Source organism: Leptosomus discolor, chromosome 6, assembly GCF_034619465.1.
Source record: "Leptosomus discolor isolate bLepDis1 chromosome 6, bLepDis1.hap2, whole genome shotgun sequence".
NCBI lineage: Eukaryota > Metazoa > Chordata > Aves > Leptosomiformes > Leptosomidae > Leptosomus > Leptosomus discolor.
The window spans coordinates 57,115,943-57,135,642 of NC_141396.1; the positions used below are offsets into that span (position 1 = coordinate 57,115,943).

At 37.7% G+C, this 19,700-nt stretch overlaps 1 protein-coding gene across 1 annotated transcript in view; it reads left to right on the forward strand.

The window, feature by feature from the left end:
- PTPRN2 (protein tyrosine phosphatase receptor type N2) overlaps positions 1 to 19,700 on the forward strand; it is a 493,917-nt gene that overhangs the window by 448,857 nt on the left and 25,360 nt on the right. The window contains exons 16-18 of the mRNA XM_086467328.1: positions 1,981 to 2,058; positions 14,530 to 14,649; positions 15,815 to 15,981. Of these exons, the coding sequence (XP_086323454.1) occupies positions 1,981 to 2,058; positions 14,530 to 14,649; positions 15,815 to 15,981 (365 nt within the window). The remainder of the gene's footprint in view (positions 1 to 1,980; positions 2,059 to 14,529; positions 14,650 to 15,814; positions 15,982 to 19,700) is intronic.

Here is a 19,700-nt window from a genome sequence, read left to right on the forward strand (position 1 = left end):
TGATTTCTTCTGCCTTTGTTTTCTGGCATGTCTACATACAAAAGAATTTAGTTTAATAAGAAATTTGAAGTAAATTATTACTTTTCTAAAGTTTCGTGGTTTCACTCTCTTTTACATTTCCAAGTCAGGCTCTTGCCTGTTAGACAAGTGGGATCATTTTCAAGTGGATGCAGCCTACAACAGTTTCCACTGGGAGCAGCAAGTTCTCCTCAGTGCAGTTTGACTTTTCTAAGCTAAGATTTTTAGTTCCAGCATAGGAAAACATTTAAGCACATGATTAAATCCTATAGATTTCTGTGGGATTCAAAACAACAACAGAAATTATTGCAACCATAATGAAGCAAAGAAAACCCTTTAAGCGTGACTTTCCTTAGTCACATTTGCTGTTGTTTTTAGCTGGGTTTAGTTCAGTGTCTCAGTTCTTGCCAAAAAAAAAAAAAAAAAAAAAAAAAAAGTTGCCTATTTTGAAAGGGTTCCTAAGGTTTGTTTGCTAATACTGCTTTCTGAAGAAAGCTAGTTTTACCCTGATCTCAAAATACCCACAGTAGTAAATGCCCTGCTATCAGAATTGCTTTTGTCAAAAGGCAAAGAAAGCAAGGCTGAAATTTGTTGTGAGCAATTGCTTGTTTTGAAGAGTTATGTGCTGATAAGAGAAGCGTCTCAGTGAAGCTCAGAATAAAATGATGGTATTACAGACATCCTGGTCAAGAGTTTTTATAACTATAGGTGGTGAATCAGAAGTAAGCTTTTATTCTAAATGGATTCAGTGACTTCTTTTTACCTGTGTTGTGTTGTCATGGAGAATTTTAATATTAAGTCCAGCTTAATTATACATCAGAAAATTAGAAACATAAAAGTTCTGTTCCTTTTTGCAACATTCATCATATTGTTGTTCTGTTAGAATAACTTACATCTGTTCTTTTATAGTTCTTCCATCTTTTATGTTGCACATAATTATGAGGTGCCTTCTTTTACGCTGACATGTACCATCCCTGAAAATTTTGATAGGCTATGAATAAATTCAGTAGATGCCTGTTAATGCAAATGTGACTCACATTCATTCTTATTCAGATCTTTACTTATAGAACAGAATTGTGTATTGAGACAAATTCTGCCTTCAGCTACATGGGTATAAGTTAACTCTTGCCGAATTCAGTGTCACTGAGTCACACCCTGATTACTGAACTGGGTCTCTTTTCTTTATGTTCAAGGTTTTGTCTTGCCCAGTTCAGGGTTAGAATGAATTTGTTTGTTTTTTAATCCTATCAGAAGATCTTCTTTTTCAGCAGAATGAGTCCTAAGATTTAGAACCAAGAAAACCACCCATCAGTTCAAAAACATTCATTGTAACACACTAATCCTATTTACTCTTGATGGCTTTGTTTCTTAGATTCTTTTTTTTTTCTGCTCAGTGAATTTTCTGCTCCTTGAATTAAATGTAATAATTAAGGTCTTTAGGCAGAACTTCCTCTGTTGAGGCCAAATCCATGCATTTAGATAAATCAGCTAACCAGAAAAAGCCAGAAACTGAATTTGTTCCTCATTTTTGCTGTTTTGTAGTTATGTGTGCCTTTGACTGGCATGGTGGAAATGCAGAATATATTTAGATGTCTGGAGCATTCTTAACACTCAGTGTAAAAAATGTTTCAAATGACTCCTAGGTTGCTATTGAACCACGAGTACTGATCTCAAATAAATGCCTTTTTCAACCACCATATATGATCTTACGCTACATGTGGAAGACATAGGACATTGCTCATCAGTGCTGATATTCATCTGGTAGCATCATTTTTTTGTGGAAAAAGTTCTCCTCTAAGCTTATAAATAGAAGTAAAATTATTTGCTTGCCAATAAAGCATGGCAGGACGTGACAGTCCTTAGGACTTCCCTTGTTTCTGCCCTCACATGCTTTCTGTCTCTAACACAGCAAGGGATTTTCTTTTAAATAAATCCAGTCTGTGTTCTCTTTCCGTATTCCAGATGGACCATGACCCCCGAAACCCTGCATATATTGCCACCCAGGGCCCTCTCCCTGCTACTGTCGCTGACTTCTGGCAGGTAAGTTAAACATCTCTTTGAAAACTGAATTTATGTTACAAGTCAAATGTTTTCCTGCGCTTCTAGAAATGTAAGGTGTATAAAATATGTTGTGTTTGAGTCACAGTAGGTGGAAAAACCTTCATTCAAATGTCTTTTTTAAATCTAGTACATGGATATTCAAGCCATTTATATCTCTGACAAGTCCTGCTAAAGAATATTCTGGAAATTACATTGAAAACCTCAGGCCAAAGTATTCATATTTCAGTGCCAGGTCTCTGTAATTAAACTACTGCCAAGGACTGGGTGATTTTCAGAGGGCCTGACCTTCTTAAAAGTGTAGCCAGAATTCATTGTCACTCTCCAGATCAAAAAGGACCTAACACCATGTGCCATGAATTTTTCCATTGAAACCTGCTTCTCACATGTCCCAGTTCCCCAAAATGCTTAAATTCCTATGTGTTTCCCTATCACAGGTAGCTGAGTTACGACCCTGCTGCATAAAGTTACAGAGGTGCATAATTTTTTGCAGGATTTGGGCTAAAGGCAGTGGTTACTGATGTACAAATATGACCTTACTTTGCATGCAGTTTTTTTACATATTCATGCAGCTCTCAGATTTGGACATACACACACCACCAGGCTAGGTGTGTGCGGCCATGTGATGGATATGCTGCATTAGATATTCCTTTGTAAGTGTAGAAGTGCTCCTGAAACCTTACTGAAGCTGTTTGAGGAGGAGGCCAACTGGGGCTTATTATCAACACGAACATATGTTTTTATTTTTTGGTTTGCATTATGAATTTAGAAACATTTGTTATGAAGATAAAGAGTATCTATGTAAAAATTTCAGAAGTGCCGCCATTATATTTTAGGAGCTTGCATCAGTTCAAATTATCATCTCTCTTCATCTGCATCACTTGGTCTATGATTAGAAAGTGTTAACTGATCCCTATTGAAGACACTTTTCACGTCATAATTTCCTACTGTTTCTGATGAGGAATTGGGACTTTTTCAAAAAGTTTGTTTGATTTTGGGTGCCTGGATATTTAAATGCTCAGTCTGAGATATTTTGGGACTGGTTTTTAGAAGTGCAGAGCAAATGTTTTCTGTTTGTTGTCTGTTGAGCTGTGGGTCTGGCTTAAATTTTCAAGTAACTTGTGATTCTTGTCTTCACTGTTTGGTCATTACACACAATTGAGAAGACTGATCTTTTTTCCTTTGGCCAGTGGATTCCTTATACCAGGCATGATACTTGAAAATGCGTTTCTTAAGTTAAACATGCAAAACCAAATACCATGTTAGCTATTCTGTAATGATATTTTATGATTCCTAAGGCCCAGGATTTTTGCTTGTATATTTTTGCATATTTGTGTGTTTATATTTTGTATATTTTTACCTGTATACTGCACCTTTACATATTGAAAAAATGTACGTTCTCATCTTTAAAGGAGGCATTTAAGGAACACACTGTATAAGCATTGCTGCTGACACAGAAATCAAAATTAATCGTACAGACATAGTATGCAGGATATATTTTATTCTTCTCCCATTCCAGTTTGAACAGTTAGACAAGCTGTTTGCACAGACACAGAGACTAGGACTGAAATGTAATTCTTTTGTTCTGTGATCCAGTCTTCTTCATTGCCACTTCGTACTCAAGAGGCCTCTTTCTTTACTTTCTTTCTTCACGGTATTTGTGAGTGGAGAGTCTTCACTTCGCTTCACTTTCTTTCTCCTCTTCCTAGCTATTTCTCCTCTCAGTTATCCATCAGTGAAAGTTCGCTCCATTTCCCCACCAGATTATCTGTCAACATCTTCATGAAAGCCATTTGGCAACCATGGTTCAGCTTCTACTCAAGTGTGGCTATGTGTCCATTTTTGATGCGATAGTCTTTTATCGTTTCTTCTATTAGGTTCCACAGAAAAGGTTGTTTCTTATATTTATTTTGATGATGTGTCTCACTTCACATAACAATCTACCTATGTCAGGTGGTTCCATCACCCACTTTTCTTAACTTAAATTTAGCTCTAAACTTAAACTTCCTACAGATCACATGTCAACGTGCCAGTTCCTGGCCCAGGGTATCAAAACAGGCCAAGAGAGATTTAACTCCTTACAGAACGCTGCATCCATAACCGCTGAAATGTAGTAAGTCCCTTGTACAAGTCAAAAGCTATGGCTTGAAGTTGTGGTTTATGCCCAGATGCAGGAGCAAAGTTTATATCAATTTTTCACCTAATAGTACCTATTTTAAGGTAAAGCATAGCAAACCTGAACTTGCTATGGAAAATAGTGTATTAACTCGTGTCAGGGCAGAATCCTTTGATGTTTTCTTGAATACAATTTTCTGTAGTTTATAGAGACCATGGCGCTGCCACCAGGGATTGTTTAAAGATTCAATTATTCATTCCTGATACATCTTCTCAGTGGTTCTCCTCCCTCTCCCTCCTCCACTTAATACCAGCTGTTGCTGAGCTGTGTTGGTTTTTTCCCCTTTTGTGTGCTTAGTGAAGCAGTTTTCTGACTGATAGTGAGAAGAATGACTGACTCCGGTGAGACCTGGGACTATTCTGCTGTTCCTTGTCTAAGTGCATCATGTCATGCTTTAGCAAGTCCAGCAGAAACTCTTGGAGCTTGGCATCACTTTCTATAGCAATATTTATTAGATATATTGCTTCCTGTTTTTGCAGAGACTCGGCTGCTAAGATTCCCAAGAGCCTAGCTGCATGGTGGGCATCAGCCACTCCATTTTATCTTGGCTAAAGGGCTACCTCAGCAAGAAACTGTTGCTTCCAGTCCTGTAGGCATTTCAAGGTGATTTCTAGAAAACACTTGTCTACAAAGCACTTGGTTTACTTGATAGCGTAAGAAAACTTTTGTGGCATTTACAGCACAACTGGTACCCGTAATAAAATCCAAACTGCTCCTGATTTGTCCTGACTGTCTAGATTTCATGCTCAAATTCCAGAGACACAGTTCTAAACCACAGTTTCCCTTAAACTTACATTAGATTCTTCCACCCATCAGGGACTGTGTCTACATTAGCAAGCAGCGTGGCCCACTAGGAATGGATTTGTAGAGTATCACAGTACTTACTTTGTAGGTTTTACTTTAGATCAGCTGTTCAGTGGTCCAGCGGACCAAATGCCTATTGGTGGGGGAGAAGGCTACAGATGTGTCTGGTGGGAGCTTCTTCCAAAAGCAACTCAGTTCCTGAGCTCTAACACTGCTCTGCTCTTCATGTCTGTCATCTACATGATCATGTGGTCACATCCATTATCTCTATTTAAGATCAAATGGATGATTTAGCTTTGGATAATCTTTTTTCCTAGTTTTATTGGCAGGTCCCTCTAAAACCTGTTACGTTGATCCGGTGCCCAGTATTTTTGTGCAAGTGCTGTTAGACACTTAGCAATCAAATTCCCATTTACTGTTTTCAAGTTGCCCAGATTTGAACAGAGACCATGGTTAGCTCAGTATCTTCTTTTCCCCAAACTGGGTGAAGCTGTTTCATAAAATATTGATTATGCTTTGTCCAGGCTCATCTTGTTTAGCATTCTTACTACTGCTGAGCAAATCCATGGCTACTACCACTATGGGACTGGAGGGGGACCAGTTTCAATCGTCTCACTAGTGACCACTTCTTGGAAGATTATGTCCTTTTTGGTAAGGTGAGGAAGACGAGCAGTATTGTTCTTCAGTACCATCTAACCTGAGTCACTAGAGCTGGCCATTAGACTCAGCATTTTCTGTATGCCTTTCTATTCATTTGGGGTTTTATGTTGACCTAAGATGGAAGTTTTTCTTTCAAAGGCGCAGTCTTTGAGCTGGAGGTAGTCCAAACTCCTGTATATTGGTCATTTTGAAATGGTGTTCAAATTTGTATACATTGTAAAAATAATAATGATAAAAAAGGCAGGAGTCTTAGTCTGCGTTTTCTCATGGACTATTCCAGGCACCGGACTTCCACAGTTGTCTATGTCACTCCAGTTTACTTCACCAGCTTCTTACATTCTTGGCATAGCTTCTCTAAGTCAGCAAGTGCCAAGTTAGTTCCAACTTTCCTGGCTTACCTATTTCTTTGAAAACTTTCTAGCCTGCAGGAGTTGTGTTGTCAGTCATCTCATTGATCTGTTTTGCCACAGGGCTTCCTAATCTGTCTGGATACTCTGTGTTTGCAGCTCAAGCAGAGATTTCATCTCTGCCTGCATGTCATCTCTTAGACGGCTCTGGAAATTTTCCAGCTACTACTTTAATTAATTTTGAAAAGCCTCCAGCTGATTTAAGTCTTCTTTTAATTTCATCTGGTCTTGTGTTCATCTCTTTTTACCAATTACTGTTTCTGAGAGATACCTCCTTCATTGATTCTATTTTGGTTCAGTGGGAATTCCACCTCATGATTCCCTTTCTTGAAGACTGGATGCCTCCCCTCACGTGGTATTAATCCATTTTTACCTGAGTGGTTAAACAATTTGCCAGGTCTGTGGGTTGTTTTCTTCTCAGCTGGAAAGAGAATTCTTCCTCAGGATAGGGTTTTGCTTTGATACTGTTCCATTTTATTTACAAAGAAAATACAGAGTTTTATTTCCTTGAACAAAGACAATCAAATAACAGGCAGTAACTCCTTTTTTCCAAACCTCATTCACCCAGTGTTTTACCCCCAACCTCTCTTTCAGCTTTTCTTCCACCAGGATCACAATGCTCGTTTGTCGAGCTATCCTGGTGGTTTATTCCTTTTACACATTTTTGCTGCTTATCTGGATTAATCATCTTGCCTTGATTAATGCCTTTCTCTTTGCATTAAGCGTATCACTTTCTGGAGAAACTCATGGGTCCATATGCTTCACGTTTCTCTTGTTTTTGATGATAACTTCTGTAATTTCAGTTATCAGGCTCCATAAGAGAGCTTGCTTTTTTCTTACATTTATCGTGAATGAAAGGTGATGATTTTGTCCAGCAGCTTCAGTGAGATTTCACTCAGCTCTTTCACATAACGCTATTAAAATTCAACATCTCTTTGAACATAATTCAAAAGAAAGAGGATGTAGAACATTTCTGATCTATAACAAGTTTTCGCAGCAGGAGTTCCATGTTGTGAATAATTCTGGAGTCATAAAATTTTATTATTTTCCGTATGTGCTGGGCTATAATTCCATGAAGTATTTGACATGAAGTACATGTCTTAACTTTCAAAGTATTCCAGGAAGCAAGGGATGATAATATGCAAGAAACTATTCCTAGGAGTTAGGATATTTAGAACCAACTGTCCTTGCACTGAAAAATTGTTCTTAATTATGCCAGTTTTATAAATTGCATGTCTGCTAAGGTTCATCGTCTCCAAATAGAGATTTCTGTAGGAGGCCATAATTTTTCCCCCTGGAAAATACCCCACATTATGCCTTGCTTTCATAAATCTACTCACATTTGTCCTTCTTTCTCCTCCCCCTTTTTGGAGAGAAGTGCATTTTCATCATTTTTATTTTACCATATTAAGTGAAATAGAGGGAGGGATCAGGCAGTTCCTGCCAAGAGACTGAAGAGGATATCCTTTAGTTGCCTTAGAAAATGAAATCATATACGATACATATTTTTGTAAGTATTCATTGTGTTTCTGTGATGTCCTCCCTCCATGACTAACATAATAAGTACATGAACATTATAGAACTTCTACAGAAGGAGTAAAGAAATATGGTTTTCCTCATTTTAGAGATTCCATAAGGTTCAAAGTAAATCATGAGATTAAATACAATCAACACATGTAGTTTGGCCCAGAAAATTCTCTGGCTTTTGCCTGAACAGATCTGTAGCTCAGGCTAAATAGTTCCCCAGATGTCTTAGTCCCTGAAGGGCTCCAGTCTGGCAAGGATGACAGGGCAGATACCAGTCATGAGCAGCACTGAGGCAGACAGAGCAGAAGGAAGGCAGACTTCAGGTGCTGCCCCTTTGTGGTTAGGATGCTTCTGAAGGAAGCAAGAGCGAGCTTTGTCCTACATGCTCTGAATCAAACCCATGCTTTTCATTACCCCCTCTTTCCTCCACTATTTGCCAATACATGAAATACTTTTGAAAATGGGAATGCTTTTCACCTTTCTTATTAAAGCTTGTCATGTGTTGCCAACAAACGAAAAGAAAGGTCACTGGAGTGGAGGTTTACACTGTTGTGATTACGGGGAGCAGGGAGACCTCATCTCTGCTCCTTTGATTATTCTCTGTTTTTATTGCAACACTATTAAATGTAAAGTGCAGAAAGAGTCCCAAGAGTAAAGACCAGAGCCCTAATTGGAGCCAGGGAGTTCAGTTGCCATTTGCTTTTCAGTGCCCTCAGTCCTACATTTCTTAATCTAAAACTAGATTTAGAATAATTTTTATCTAACCATATTCAGGAGTATATTATCAGAGTCAGTTTAAAAACCTGACTATTGTTTTCCTCCCAGATCACACCTGCATGTTAAAAACCCAATTCCTGACTTGCAGTCTTGAGGACATGATAAATTTTTCTATGTCTGTTTGGCAGCACTTGCCTTTCTTGTCCAGTTTTTTAATGCAACAAAAGAAATACAAAATACTGTCAGTTGATTGTTTCCTGTGTAAAAAGCATTAGTCATCAGTGATCTCCAAGGACAAATCCCAGTGGGCAGAAGACCACGTCCCTGTAGCTGAATGAGTCTCCCTGCAAAATCAGTGTTCCAAGCCTATGGGCTGATTTAGAGCAACTGTACCAAACCCTGCCCTGTTCGAATTGCTGGTTTCTGTGCTCCCAGTTCAGCATGTTTTGTGAGTGCTGAAATTAATTTACAGACTAAATGATTTTTCTGCATTTTGTTCTTCTGTGCAGAACACAGTGCTTTTAAGCAGTCTTGATTCCCAAGTTTTACTTTCCTTGCCTGGAATGGGATTTCCAGCATGTCTAATCAGTTCTCACCTTCAGAAAGAAGAGCAGATGAAAAGCGACACAAAGCAATTCAATGTGTAAAATATGCATATTTTAATTTAATAAAAGAAAAACAGCAAGGGAGACATAGGCACAGAACAGTAGCCCCTAGAGCTCTAGTAACTTGTCAAGCCATGTGAAATAAATATAGCATTAGGAATTCCATGAGCATTCAGTAAAGGCGTGTGTGTTTACTATGCTTACTTGTAATTATGGCTCCGGTTGGAGAAGGTACTTAGAAGTGGTTCTTTTAAAATTTCTGTCCCTTTATTGTTTAGGTTTCACCTTTCCAATATTGAAGTGAAATGCTAATTGCTGGTGATTTTGATGTACTGTCCCTCCTTAATGTGGTTTTGTGAGCACTGCAATACTAAGTAGTACTCATGTTTAAATTATTAAATAATAAGGCTTGAGTTAGGACTCTACTGAGAAGAAGAAGAGCAGTTTATGTCTCTTTCAGAAAGCAGAAGTTGTTGCAAAACATACAGTCATCTTGAGTTTGTCTTTCCCATTGGCTTCCAAATAAATGTTGCTGCAACAGCAAGGACATAAGACATGGAGCCAGTCTGACAACCACATATTTATACATGGTCCTCTCTGAAGCCATCTTTTCAATGGCAAGAGTCAGCTAGATTTTTTAATGAAACAGAAATTGTTGATCATTAATTTTTCAACCTATAGATTTCCATAGCTGTCTGGCACAGCTATGACTTTACAAGTGACAACTCTGACTGCCAGATTTGACCCATTTCATATCAAAATGATAAGTTGTTTTCAACCAAAAGGTTTCCCCAAAAAGGTTGCTTTTTAACTGACATACATGTGAAGTTCTAGTTGGTAACAAAAATCTAAATTTCCCCGTGATTATTTTTTTTTTCAGTTAGAAGCTCTCCCCCTTTTTCTTTAAAGCGTTAAAACGCTGGGGTTTGTTTTTAAAATATCCCAGAAAATACCGTTTTCTGACTGTCTTCATTCAATACAGTGTTTCCTATTTCCAGTGGAGATCTTGAAAGAAGTCACAGTTGAGTTAATTACTTTCAAGATGTGTAATGGGATGAATATTACCTGATCCAGCAAGGGTTAGTACTTTGCTTTGTTGTTGTTTTAGGAGTTGTGTTTATTCACGTTGAGTTTTGATTATCATTAGAAATTATTTGGGTTTTGTTTGCTGGTTTGCCTGCTTTTCCACATAGTTGAATTTACCAACTATTTGGGAAGCCTAAAAGACTGAAAAGGTGAATTCTTTAGATTACTGCAGATCTCTCCCAGAAAGCAGCTGGTGTGATTAGCCTGTTATTTTTAGTGAACAGGCTGGACTTAACTGATTATCCCATCTATTTTCTAATTCTGAATCATCACATTTTAAAAACTTCTCCACCAGTCCTGGTCAAAAGAAGAGTGTCTGGTCAGAGCACATGTCTTGTCATTTCCCCATCACTAAAGAAGAAAATGACTGAAAAAGGGATTTGGGGTGGACAATCATTATAAAAAGAAGCTTAGAAATAGTATGTCTGAAAAAAGTAAAGGGATTCATATTAGCCATTTTATTCACAAGCTAGTAAACAAGGAAATTTTAAAATATAAACTTTCAAAAAACTGATGTTTTGTCAGATTTGTGGGTAGTGTTGTGGCACTGATTCTGCTATTTGTGACTTTATTTTTCTCCTTGCTTGAAAAACCAATTCTGTGCTCCTTTGCACGTAATTTGTACTAAATATGATTCATCCCAATGTGGAAGTTCTTTGTATGGGACTGGCATGCAGGATAACCACAGCATGAGGTCTCTACACATGATGGATTTCGTCAACAAGGAACTCTGTGGATGGGAAATGCACTGCTCATGTTTGAGTTGCAGGATTCAGCCTTTAATTTGCAATAAATGGAAAGGGATGGTGTTATTCTGGTCTAAGAAATGTTTTGAGGATGATGCATGCAGCAGAACCTCATTAAAGATCATTAACATGTTACTCTCTAGGCATATAGGCTGAAGGTAGACATGGCACACAAAATTATACACTGCCTTCCCCTTTCTGCAAAACATGCACTGGAGAACTCTGTAGTGAGCTCCTATACGTAACTCAAGCTTTATCACTTCCATTCAGAAGATGCCACTCAAATTCCTCTTATCCTGGAAGTGTTATCATAAATTACAAACATGAAACTGCCTGTGCTAAGTGATCTAAATAAGTTTAGTTTTATATGGTATATATATTATATATTATATAAATATAATCTATGATAGATATTATATAATAAATATTTATAAATTTTTAATATATATAGTTTTTATAGACACTTAGAGTCTAAGGTTTAATTTTGCTGGGCTCTGCATAAAAAGAAAAACTTCTGCTCTGAGGACCATATATTATCTTTATTCTTCTGTCTCGTGCATTAGCTTCCTTTCTATTGTGCAAGCATACAAAGTTCAGAATTACATGAATTACTGTGAATTTGCAGCTGAACCTCCTTCTTTATTCTCCAAGCCCAGCTGAAATGTCTCTTTAGTAACCAGAGGCACTTCTCCGAAGGCTGTACTGGGATTGTGCAGACCAGGTCTGTGCGACCTGTTCCTTCGTTACAGAGACACAGTCCTTGGGACCACGTTCTAGTCCGTGGCCATGTCTGGACACTGAGCACAGCAAAGTGTTAGGGGTTGGAAGTGGCTTCTGAAAAACACATCACCAAGTTAAAGATGGGGTGGTGAACAGGCAACAGTGTAAAACTCTGTGAACTGCCTTTGACTCATCCCACTCCTGCGTTATTTGGAAAGAAATCTAGATAACAGCCTGATGGTCTAATATTTAAGTTATCAAGGAAACAAAGAAAATTCTATAGTCCCCCAGTCACAGGCTGTGAGTCTTAGTGAAAATCCCATCTCAATGGTAAGCAAGCACAGGAGATGCTGTGACAATTGTTTGTAACAGGAATGACAGCACTGGATGGTATTGCCTTCGTGATTTAGTAGGTTTGACTTCTACATTTTCACACAATGACCTAGAAGAAATATTATACCCCAGAGTAACTTTGAAATTGTTTGTTTAAATTAACTTTCATTTGGATTTATGCTTAATGAAATCTTCAGAGATGCAGACAGCTCCTCTCTAATGAAATGCTGTATCTTTGAACCAATGAACAGGGTTGCCAAACTGTAAGGATTCCTCTCTAAACGAGTGGGCTTTTATAATGTTACACTTGGGTGGCACAAGCAGAGTGCTAGATGATTAGTTTATGGTCTAGATCATTGTATTTTTATTACACTCATAAAAACTGTGTTTCTCCTCATTTTCGTAATGGCTTCAATGAGCTTCTATACCTTCTAGAGGCACATTAAATCGTTATGTGATGAAAGTACTGATTTAGTGGGGCTAGTTTTAAAGTAAGATACATGTTTTGAATTCTTATCTCAGTCTGATTGCTGACTGAAAAAGGTGAAACTACATTAGAATGAATGAAATTTGTATGATCTTCCTTACATACAAAGAAGATTCCCAGGCCTAAACCAAATGCAACACAAAAACATACAAATGATAAATCTATATCTGTCTATAAAATAAGTTATCTATCAGCTTAAAGTATTTTTGCTGGTTTTGTGGCATTATGAGTATTACAACAGGAGGGTGAGTGGATTACAGGTATTTTTATTTAAAAAATCTTTTTAAGAGGAAAAAAAAAAAGAAGATAAGAAACATTATTTTCATTACTTACATTCAACTGTAATTATTTTCCGTGCTTCTGTTCAAAATTATAAATAATCCTGTTCTGTGCAAACCCTAGATTAATTTCACTAAATAATTCTAAGCTGATTTTAAAAGTTGTTTTAATTATGTTGCAAAAGGAAAAAAAAGAAAAGGAAGAAAAATGTTATTTGTTTCTCTATATGCAAGCTGTTCTTAAAAGAGAAGACAACATCATTATCCATGAATGGGAAACCTTTTTATTTGATACGTAATTAAAAAAAAATAATCCTTGAATTGAATGTATCATCTCATCTTTGCACAGTTTAGACAAATGCCTTTTTTGTTTACAAAATTTACATGTCAATACAGTTGCTTATAAATATTTCTGTGAAATAAACATAACCCTTCACAAAAAGAGCAGTTTACTCTTCATTCAGTAATTTCATATGCTAGCAAAAAGACAATGAAAGTTGTATGCAAATATAACATCAATGTACAGCATAATAATAACAACAGTTTTTAGTGATTATGCTGCTTGGTATTAATTCATAGGAGTCTTTTTGTTCAGCCATGGACTGTGTTTGGAACAGAGATATGCCAGACAAGAGCATCTCTGCTTGTTCTGCTGTTTGTGGGAGACATCCGCAAATCCTTTAGATGAGGATGCGCAGGATTCCTGAATCCTATTCTGTGGCTGCTCTAAATTATTAAGTGATCATGGTGGTACTCAGGATACACTGTTTTCCTCTGTTCCTGCTGTACCTGTGCTCTGGGAGTGTAGGAGTTGGACTTCCCTTTTACCTCCAGGAAAAAAAAAAAAAAATAAAAGGGAAGTAAAAGGGGAAAAGAGAGCTAAAAAAGAAGGCAGCAGAGGGGTAAGGAAGAATGAAAAAGTTAAGAAAAATCAAACAAAAAAGGGGAGGGAAGGGAAGGGAAGGGAAGGGAAGGGAAGGGAAGGGAAGGGAAGGGAAGGGAAGGGAAGGGAAGGGAAGGGAAGGGAAGGAAAGGAAAGGAAAGGAAAGGAAAGGAAAGGAAAGGAAAGGAAAGGAAAGGAAAGGAAAGGAAAGGAAAGGAAAGGAAAGGAAAGGAAAGGAAAGGAAAGGAAAGGAAAGGAAAGGAAAGGAAAGGAAAGGAAAGGAAAGGAAAGGAAAGGAAAGGAAAGGAAAGGAAAGATGAAAGAAAAGAGAAAAGAGGAAGAAGGAAAGAGGAAAGAAAAGAGAAAAGAGGAAGAAGGAAAGAGGAAAGGAAGAAGAAAGAAAGTAATGCATATTTGAAACAAATCTTTTATAAATGTGCTTTCGGAGGGACAATTTCTCCATCTGAAATGTTTCTGGAAGAACAGATTTGGTTTGGGTTTTTTCTGCCTTTTCCTCATTGCTGTTGTTCAGATGCAACTTTTAGGAGTGTTTCAGCAATGCAGCACTTTAATAGGTTTTGCTACATGGCAAACTAAAAACGAAAGAGAGTTGAGGACACAAACAGGTTTCAGTACATGCAACTTTAGTAGGTCCATGCTGCTTTAGTATTAAATATCAAATCTCAAATAGCAGTGTGTTCTGTAAGCATCATTCAGTGTTCCCTTTCTGAAAGTTTGACAGAAAAGCAGCTGAACACGGTACCAGGAACAAGGAAAGATATTGTGGAAGACCCAAATTGAAATAGCTGGAAATTCTTTAATATTTCATGGACGCCTGCAAAATATGGTGCCAGTTTATTCAGGGATTTGAAAGCAGCTGCAGAGTAAAAGTGTCTAATGAAAATGAAATAAATTTCCTGTGAATGGAATAAATTTTGATTGTGTGTCTGAGTGCAGTAATTATACATGTCACGCAGTAATTAGGCAGTCACAATGTGGCCACGGTGTCTTTCTTTGTCTGCAGATGGTCTGGGAGAACGGCTGTGTCGTTATTGTCATGCTGACACCCCTCACGGAAAACGGAGTCAAACAGTGCTACCACTATTGGCCAGACGAAGGGTCAAACCTCTACCACATCTATGAGGTACCTAAACAAAATATCTGGTTGTAAATGTGGCAGTAAGTGTACAGCTTGATTTCATATGGGACAAAATGCTGTTTAAGCTGATCTAACCTGGAGGTTGAGCTCAGGGCTCTTAAATACTCTTCATGTGCCTTCGAGTAGCTTTAGATTTGCAAAAAAATCAAGCGCAGTTTTGGTAGCAAGCTAGTTTCCGCTGAATAAAATCTAGTAAATAATGAGCCAAGTATTACAATGAAAAAAGGACAACAGTTTTGTTTTTCAAACGATTTTGCAAGTGGTTGAAATGTGAAACCATGTTTGTGTATATATATATATGTATATATTATAAGAAAACAGTATTTTTAGAACTAGTGAATTTTGCCTTAGGAAAACCATATGTATATCTTTGTAGAAAAGCCTCTATAAAGCTTTAGTAATTAATGCTATCTATTTTTACGTCTTGTCCCAGCCACAATAACAAATATATATTTGTATTTTCTGTTTTACGTTTCTAGCTCAAAATATCATATCACCAGTTCTGTTGAAATGTGACATTGGCAATGGTTGTCAGCTTTTTCCAGTTGTCCGGCTGAATAGAGGAAGAACATAATACCGTAATGCCAAATATGAAGAATAGGCAAATGTGAATATTGCTGTTTAAATTAAAACGTGAACAAACTCATTTCCTGAAAAGATGAACTCTGCAAATAAGCTGCATTTTTTAATGCCTCTGTTTCTACACAGCAGAAGAAACTGACTTTTCACTTCTCATGTGAATTCACCTCAGATTTTTAAGACCACTAAGAGCAGCAGCCTTGGCAATGCATTGTGGGCATTTCCAAGTAGAATGCAACTGGCAGTCTAACAGATTTTCAGGCAGTGTCTTTTGTATTCACACCGCAGTACAAAGTTTCAATTCAGTGATTTTTTTTTTCTTTTGCATTAAAACTGTCAAGAATTTTTTTTATGTTTTCAATAAAATACCAGTGGCAGCTAACCCCTTCCTGACAACTACACTGATTGCTATCTTAAAAAAAAGAAATTTTCCCAGCAGTGGCCAGTTTGCTAATAAAAATAAAACTTTCCTGCAGTACCTTCATCCGAGGCATCTTATACCTGCGGTCCTGAAGATGTGGCTTGCAACCAAAATTGCTGATCTTTGTCTGTTCCTTCCTGTGGGGTGTAGGTAAACCTTGTCTCTGAGCACATCTGGTGCGAGGATTTCCTTGTGAGGAGCTTCTACCTGAAGAACCTGCAGACGAATGAGACCCGCACAGTGACACAGTTCCACTTCCTCAGCTGGAACGATCAGAGGGTTCCTGCTTCCACAAGATCACTTCTGGATTTCCGCAGGTAAAGCACAAAGTATGACAGTTCATTTAAGACAATACAGATGTGAGGATCTAAACTAGTCCTTTTAATTATCCTTTAAATATTTCTCGTTTGAAAGGGGGTTCCTCAGCCTGTGATGCCACAATGCTAAACTAACACAAAAATCTGCAGTAGGCTGATGTTTAGTGTTGTCCCACCCATAGCTTTTGCCTGGTTTTAAGACATACTCGTTTCCCATTTAGAGATTGATGCCTTTCCTCCCTTTGTACAGCTCTTCCATGCCTCTGTATTTCTTTGTTTTCCAAGTATTTATCCATTGTGCAACTTCCAGGCTTTTTGTGAGGCTACCCTATGATCCTTATTGCAAGGATCTCACAAATAAATTATGTAGTAGAGCACGCTTGAAAAAAAAAAAAATCACAATGGAGTCATATGGCAATAATGGCATTCCCATGAGAGCATTTGCTCATAAGGATCAAATAGTGAGGTCTCTAGACCTTCTTTGGCTGCAGGAAGGTGGAAATTTGAGAAAGCAGATGAAAATGTTGACAAAGCATACCCTCTGGAATTTTAAAGAAAGTCAACGTGGCTTTAAAATACAAATATACAAAGGCAAAACCTGTGAAAGTCCTTGCCACCTTCTCAAATGTTTGCTGTGTCTATCTAAATTTTAATTTGAAAATTAAAGCCATGCATGATAAATATTGGAGTGAAATAATCTTCATTTGATTGCAAACCGTGCCCAGTGCATCATGTGTAGGTGTTAGCCTGCATCAGCTAATCCACAGCGATGCGCTTATGATTAATGAAAAGAATCTCCAGGAGGTTTAGGGAGTTGGTTCTCAATCCACAAGCGGCCTGTGGGATCGTGTGTTTTCCTCTCTGTACTGCAATATTATCTCCAACCCCCCAAAGTGATTATAAGGGGCTCAGTGCTCAAAAGGTTCAAACTTGTTTCTTTCAATAAGTGCTGGGAGCTCTGACTGATGCCAGTCAGAGCTATGCATCTGCACCTGAGGGGAGAAGCTGGCATATATCCAACGGGAGCTGGTTGTACAGTTGTCTGTTGGCAAGATTTTACCCTTAAAAATTTAGGACTGAACGGCCCCTTCTTCCATCAGTATTCTTGTCTGTATTGCAAGGCTTTTCAAAGCAGGGAGTCGGTGCAGGTCAAGTAATGGAGTACAGCTGTACTGAGTGACTGGGAGCTATGGCTAGGTAAGAACATCAGGATGTGCTACAGAGTCGCAACGCAAAAGCAGTAGCAGAGGAGGGAAGCACGGCCATGGGATGGTGTTGAACTTGTAATTGAGTTTTCAAGGTTTTCTTCTCTGGGTTCAAACTTTAATGTGGTATGGGTAGGTTGATCTCCCTTCGCTTGTGGTACCGAGGAGGTTGCCTGTAGTGAATTTCTGTAGTGAAAATTCTGAACTGGTTCCATTAAGCTGTGCGAGGCTGCAGCACAGAGGCAACACAGTGTCGGATTTTGCTCTTTTTGAAGTTAGTAAGAAATCTGCTAGCAATTCTAACTAGACTGTAAATGAGCATGTACAGCCAGGACATCTGAAGTTCGGAGCACCTCGACTCTGACTTGCTTCAGTAAGAATTGAGGTCCCTGCATGAACTGCAGGATTAGATCTACACTAAGTCACAGTTCACATCACCAAGAAAGCACTTCTTAGAGTGACATTGTGTAAGGGTTAAATAGCCATGTTGGAGAAGTGTTGTGCAATACTCTGAAAACGAAAAATTGTAACTAGATGAGAAAAGTAGTGGAGCTGCCATTCTTTGTATTTAAAGCCAGTCTGGGAATGAACCTGTTAAGATTTAATTGAATTCTGAGTGTTCATTTCATATGTATTCACAGTCCAGTGTAGGGTACTGTAATCATTTGCTACGTGCAGATTTTGTACAATGAACTCATAATACTGAATGCATAGTAAAATTCTGCCTGAAAAATAATTTTGGCATGCACAATAGCTGGTCTATGAATCTCAGTTTTCTTGGTCATCTGATGTTGCTGGTTTTTAAAAAAAATACTAATGCACTATTGCTAAAATAATGTATTTGGAATTCATTTATACAATACATGTTTTGCACCTGAAGCTTCCTATTTAAAGTACAAACTGCTGGATTACGACAGCTGAGTCATAAAGCCCCCGGAATAAATGTCTGACAGTGCTACCATACTCAGAGTAGGGTAGTGCTAGGAAGGGGCTGCTCTCATTTCTTTTAATCTTATCTATGTTTTTATGTGCATTCAGTGTGTTTGTATATATATATGGATATGTGTGTATATTTATATATTCACATACATATATGAAATTAAGCATATACATAACCAACCCTCTATTTTTTATAATTCATCACCAAGAAAAATTGGATTCCCAAAATTACCTTGCCCAGAGTCTGTGGAAATATGGACCTTAAAATTTTTATTGAAGTAAATTTTACAAGTCTCTTTGAAAACTGAAAGCTTACATTTCTCTTACTGTGTATCAGACAGTGTTTTAGACGATTTTGCATCTAGCAGTTACATTAAACCTTGCAGAATAATCTATCATACTTTATAATGTAGGTATAAATTGCCAAAAAGAGATTATTCTATATATTTTAAAAAATCTGTACAAAAGACAGTCCCTGAGAGGTGAGGCTACTACAGAAACCACTGGTCAGTTTTAAATGCTTCTGGAGTCCTAATTTCATTTTGAACAATAGACCAATCATTATTGCTCTGGACTAGCTTGTTAGTCATGCACTGATATGTGTAATTAAATATTTCTTGAGCCCAGAGGGAGCACATTTACACTTTAAAGAGGGACTGCTAAGCTAAAAGATAATTAGCATCACATGTGAGGGCTTTGCTTAAAATATATATCTATTATGCTATCACTTCTCGCTGTGTGCAATGGCATTTACTAACACTGCTCACTTTAAAAATGGACAAATTCTTATTTTGCCAGCTAATTAGCGGTTGCCAGTGTCATTTTTGTGATGTTGCAGCTAGTAATATGAGCCCAGTTGCATAGTCACAAAAGTGATCATTGGAAACTGTGACTCTGCTGCAGGGACAATGTGGGAAACCCCTTTTCTGAGCCTCTAACGACCTCTGACCTTTGCTTGCTGATGGTTTGCATGATGATTTCTTTTTCACTCAATGAGCCAAGGGTTGGTTTGTATTACTAATCATTCTTTCTGAGTTAATTCTTCCTGTATATGTATATATATATAAAATATATATTTTCTTCAACATTCAAGAACTTTGCTTACTGATGAATTTTCAGCTCACTCTCATTAGCCAGAACTAAGAATGAAATGAGATGTTTCTGCACTTCTAAATATTTTCATAAACTATATATAGACAAAGCTATGAACCAGCTGGATTGAAACCCTCTGTTTTAATGTGTTTGCTGAAATGTGTGATAATGAAAATGTTTCAAACGCCTTCAATAAAACTGACAAACATAAGGTGTCTTTCCCTAACATGTGTCTCTGGCTGTCTGATTTACTGGGAGGTTTGATTTACTGGTAGGTTTAGAGCGAGTTTGTCATTGAAATTATATTAGGATTCTGGTAGATGGCTAGTCACAACATGCAAATATCATATTAGTGGTGCCATACAAGGAACAAAGGAACCACACAAGCAGAAAAAGAAATGGTAAATACCCCTCTGTAGTTATTAGCTTTTATTTAATACTTCAAATGCAGAAAGACTCTTTACTGATGCACATGGTGGGGGG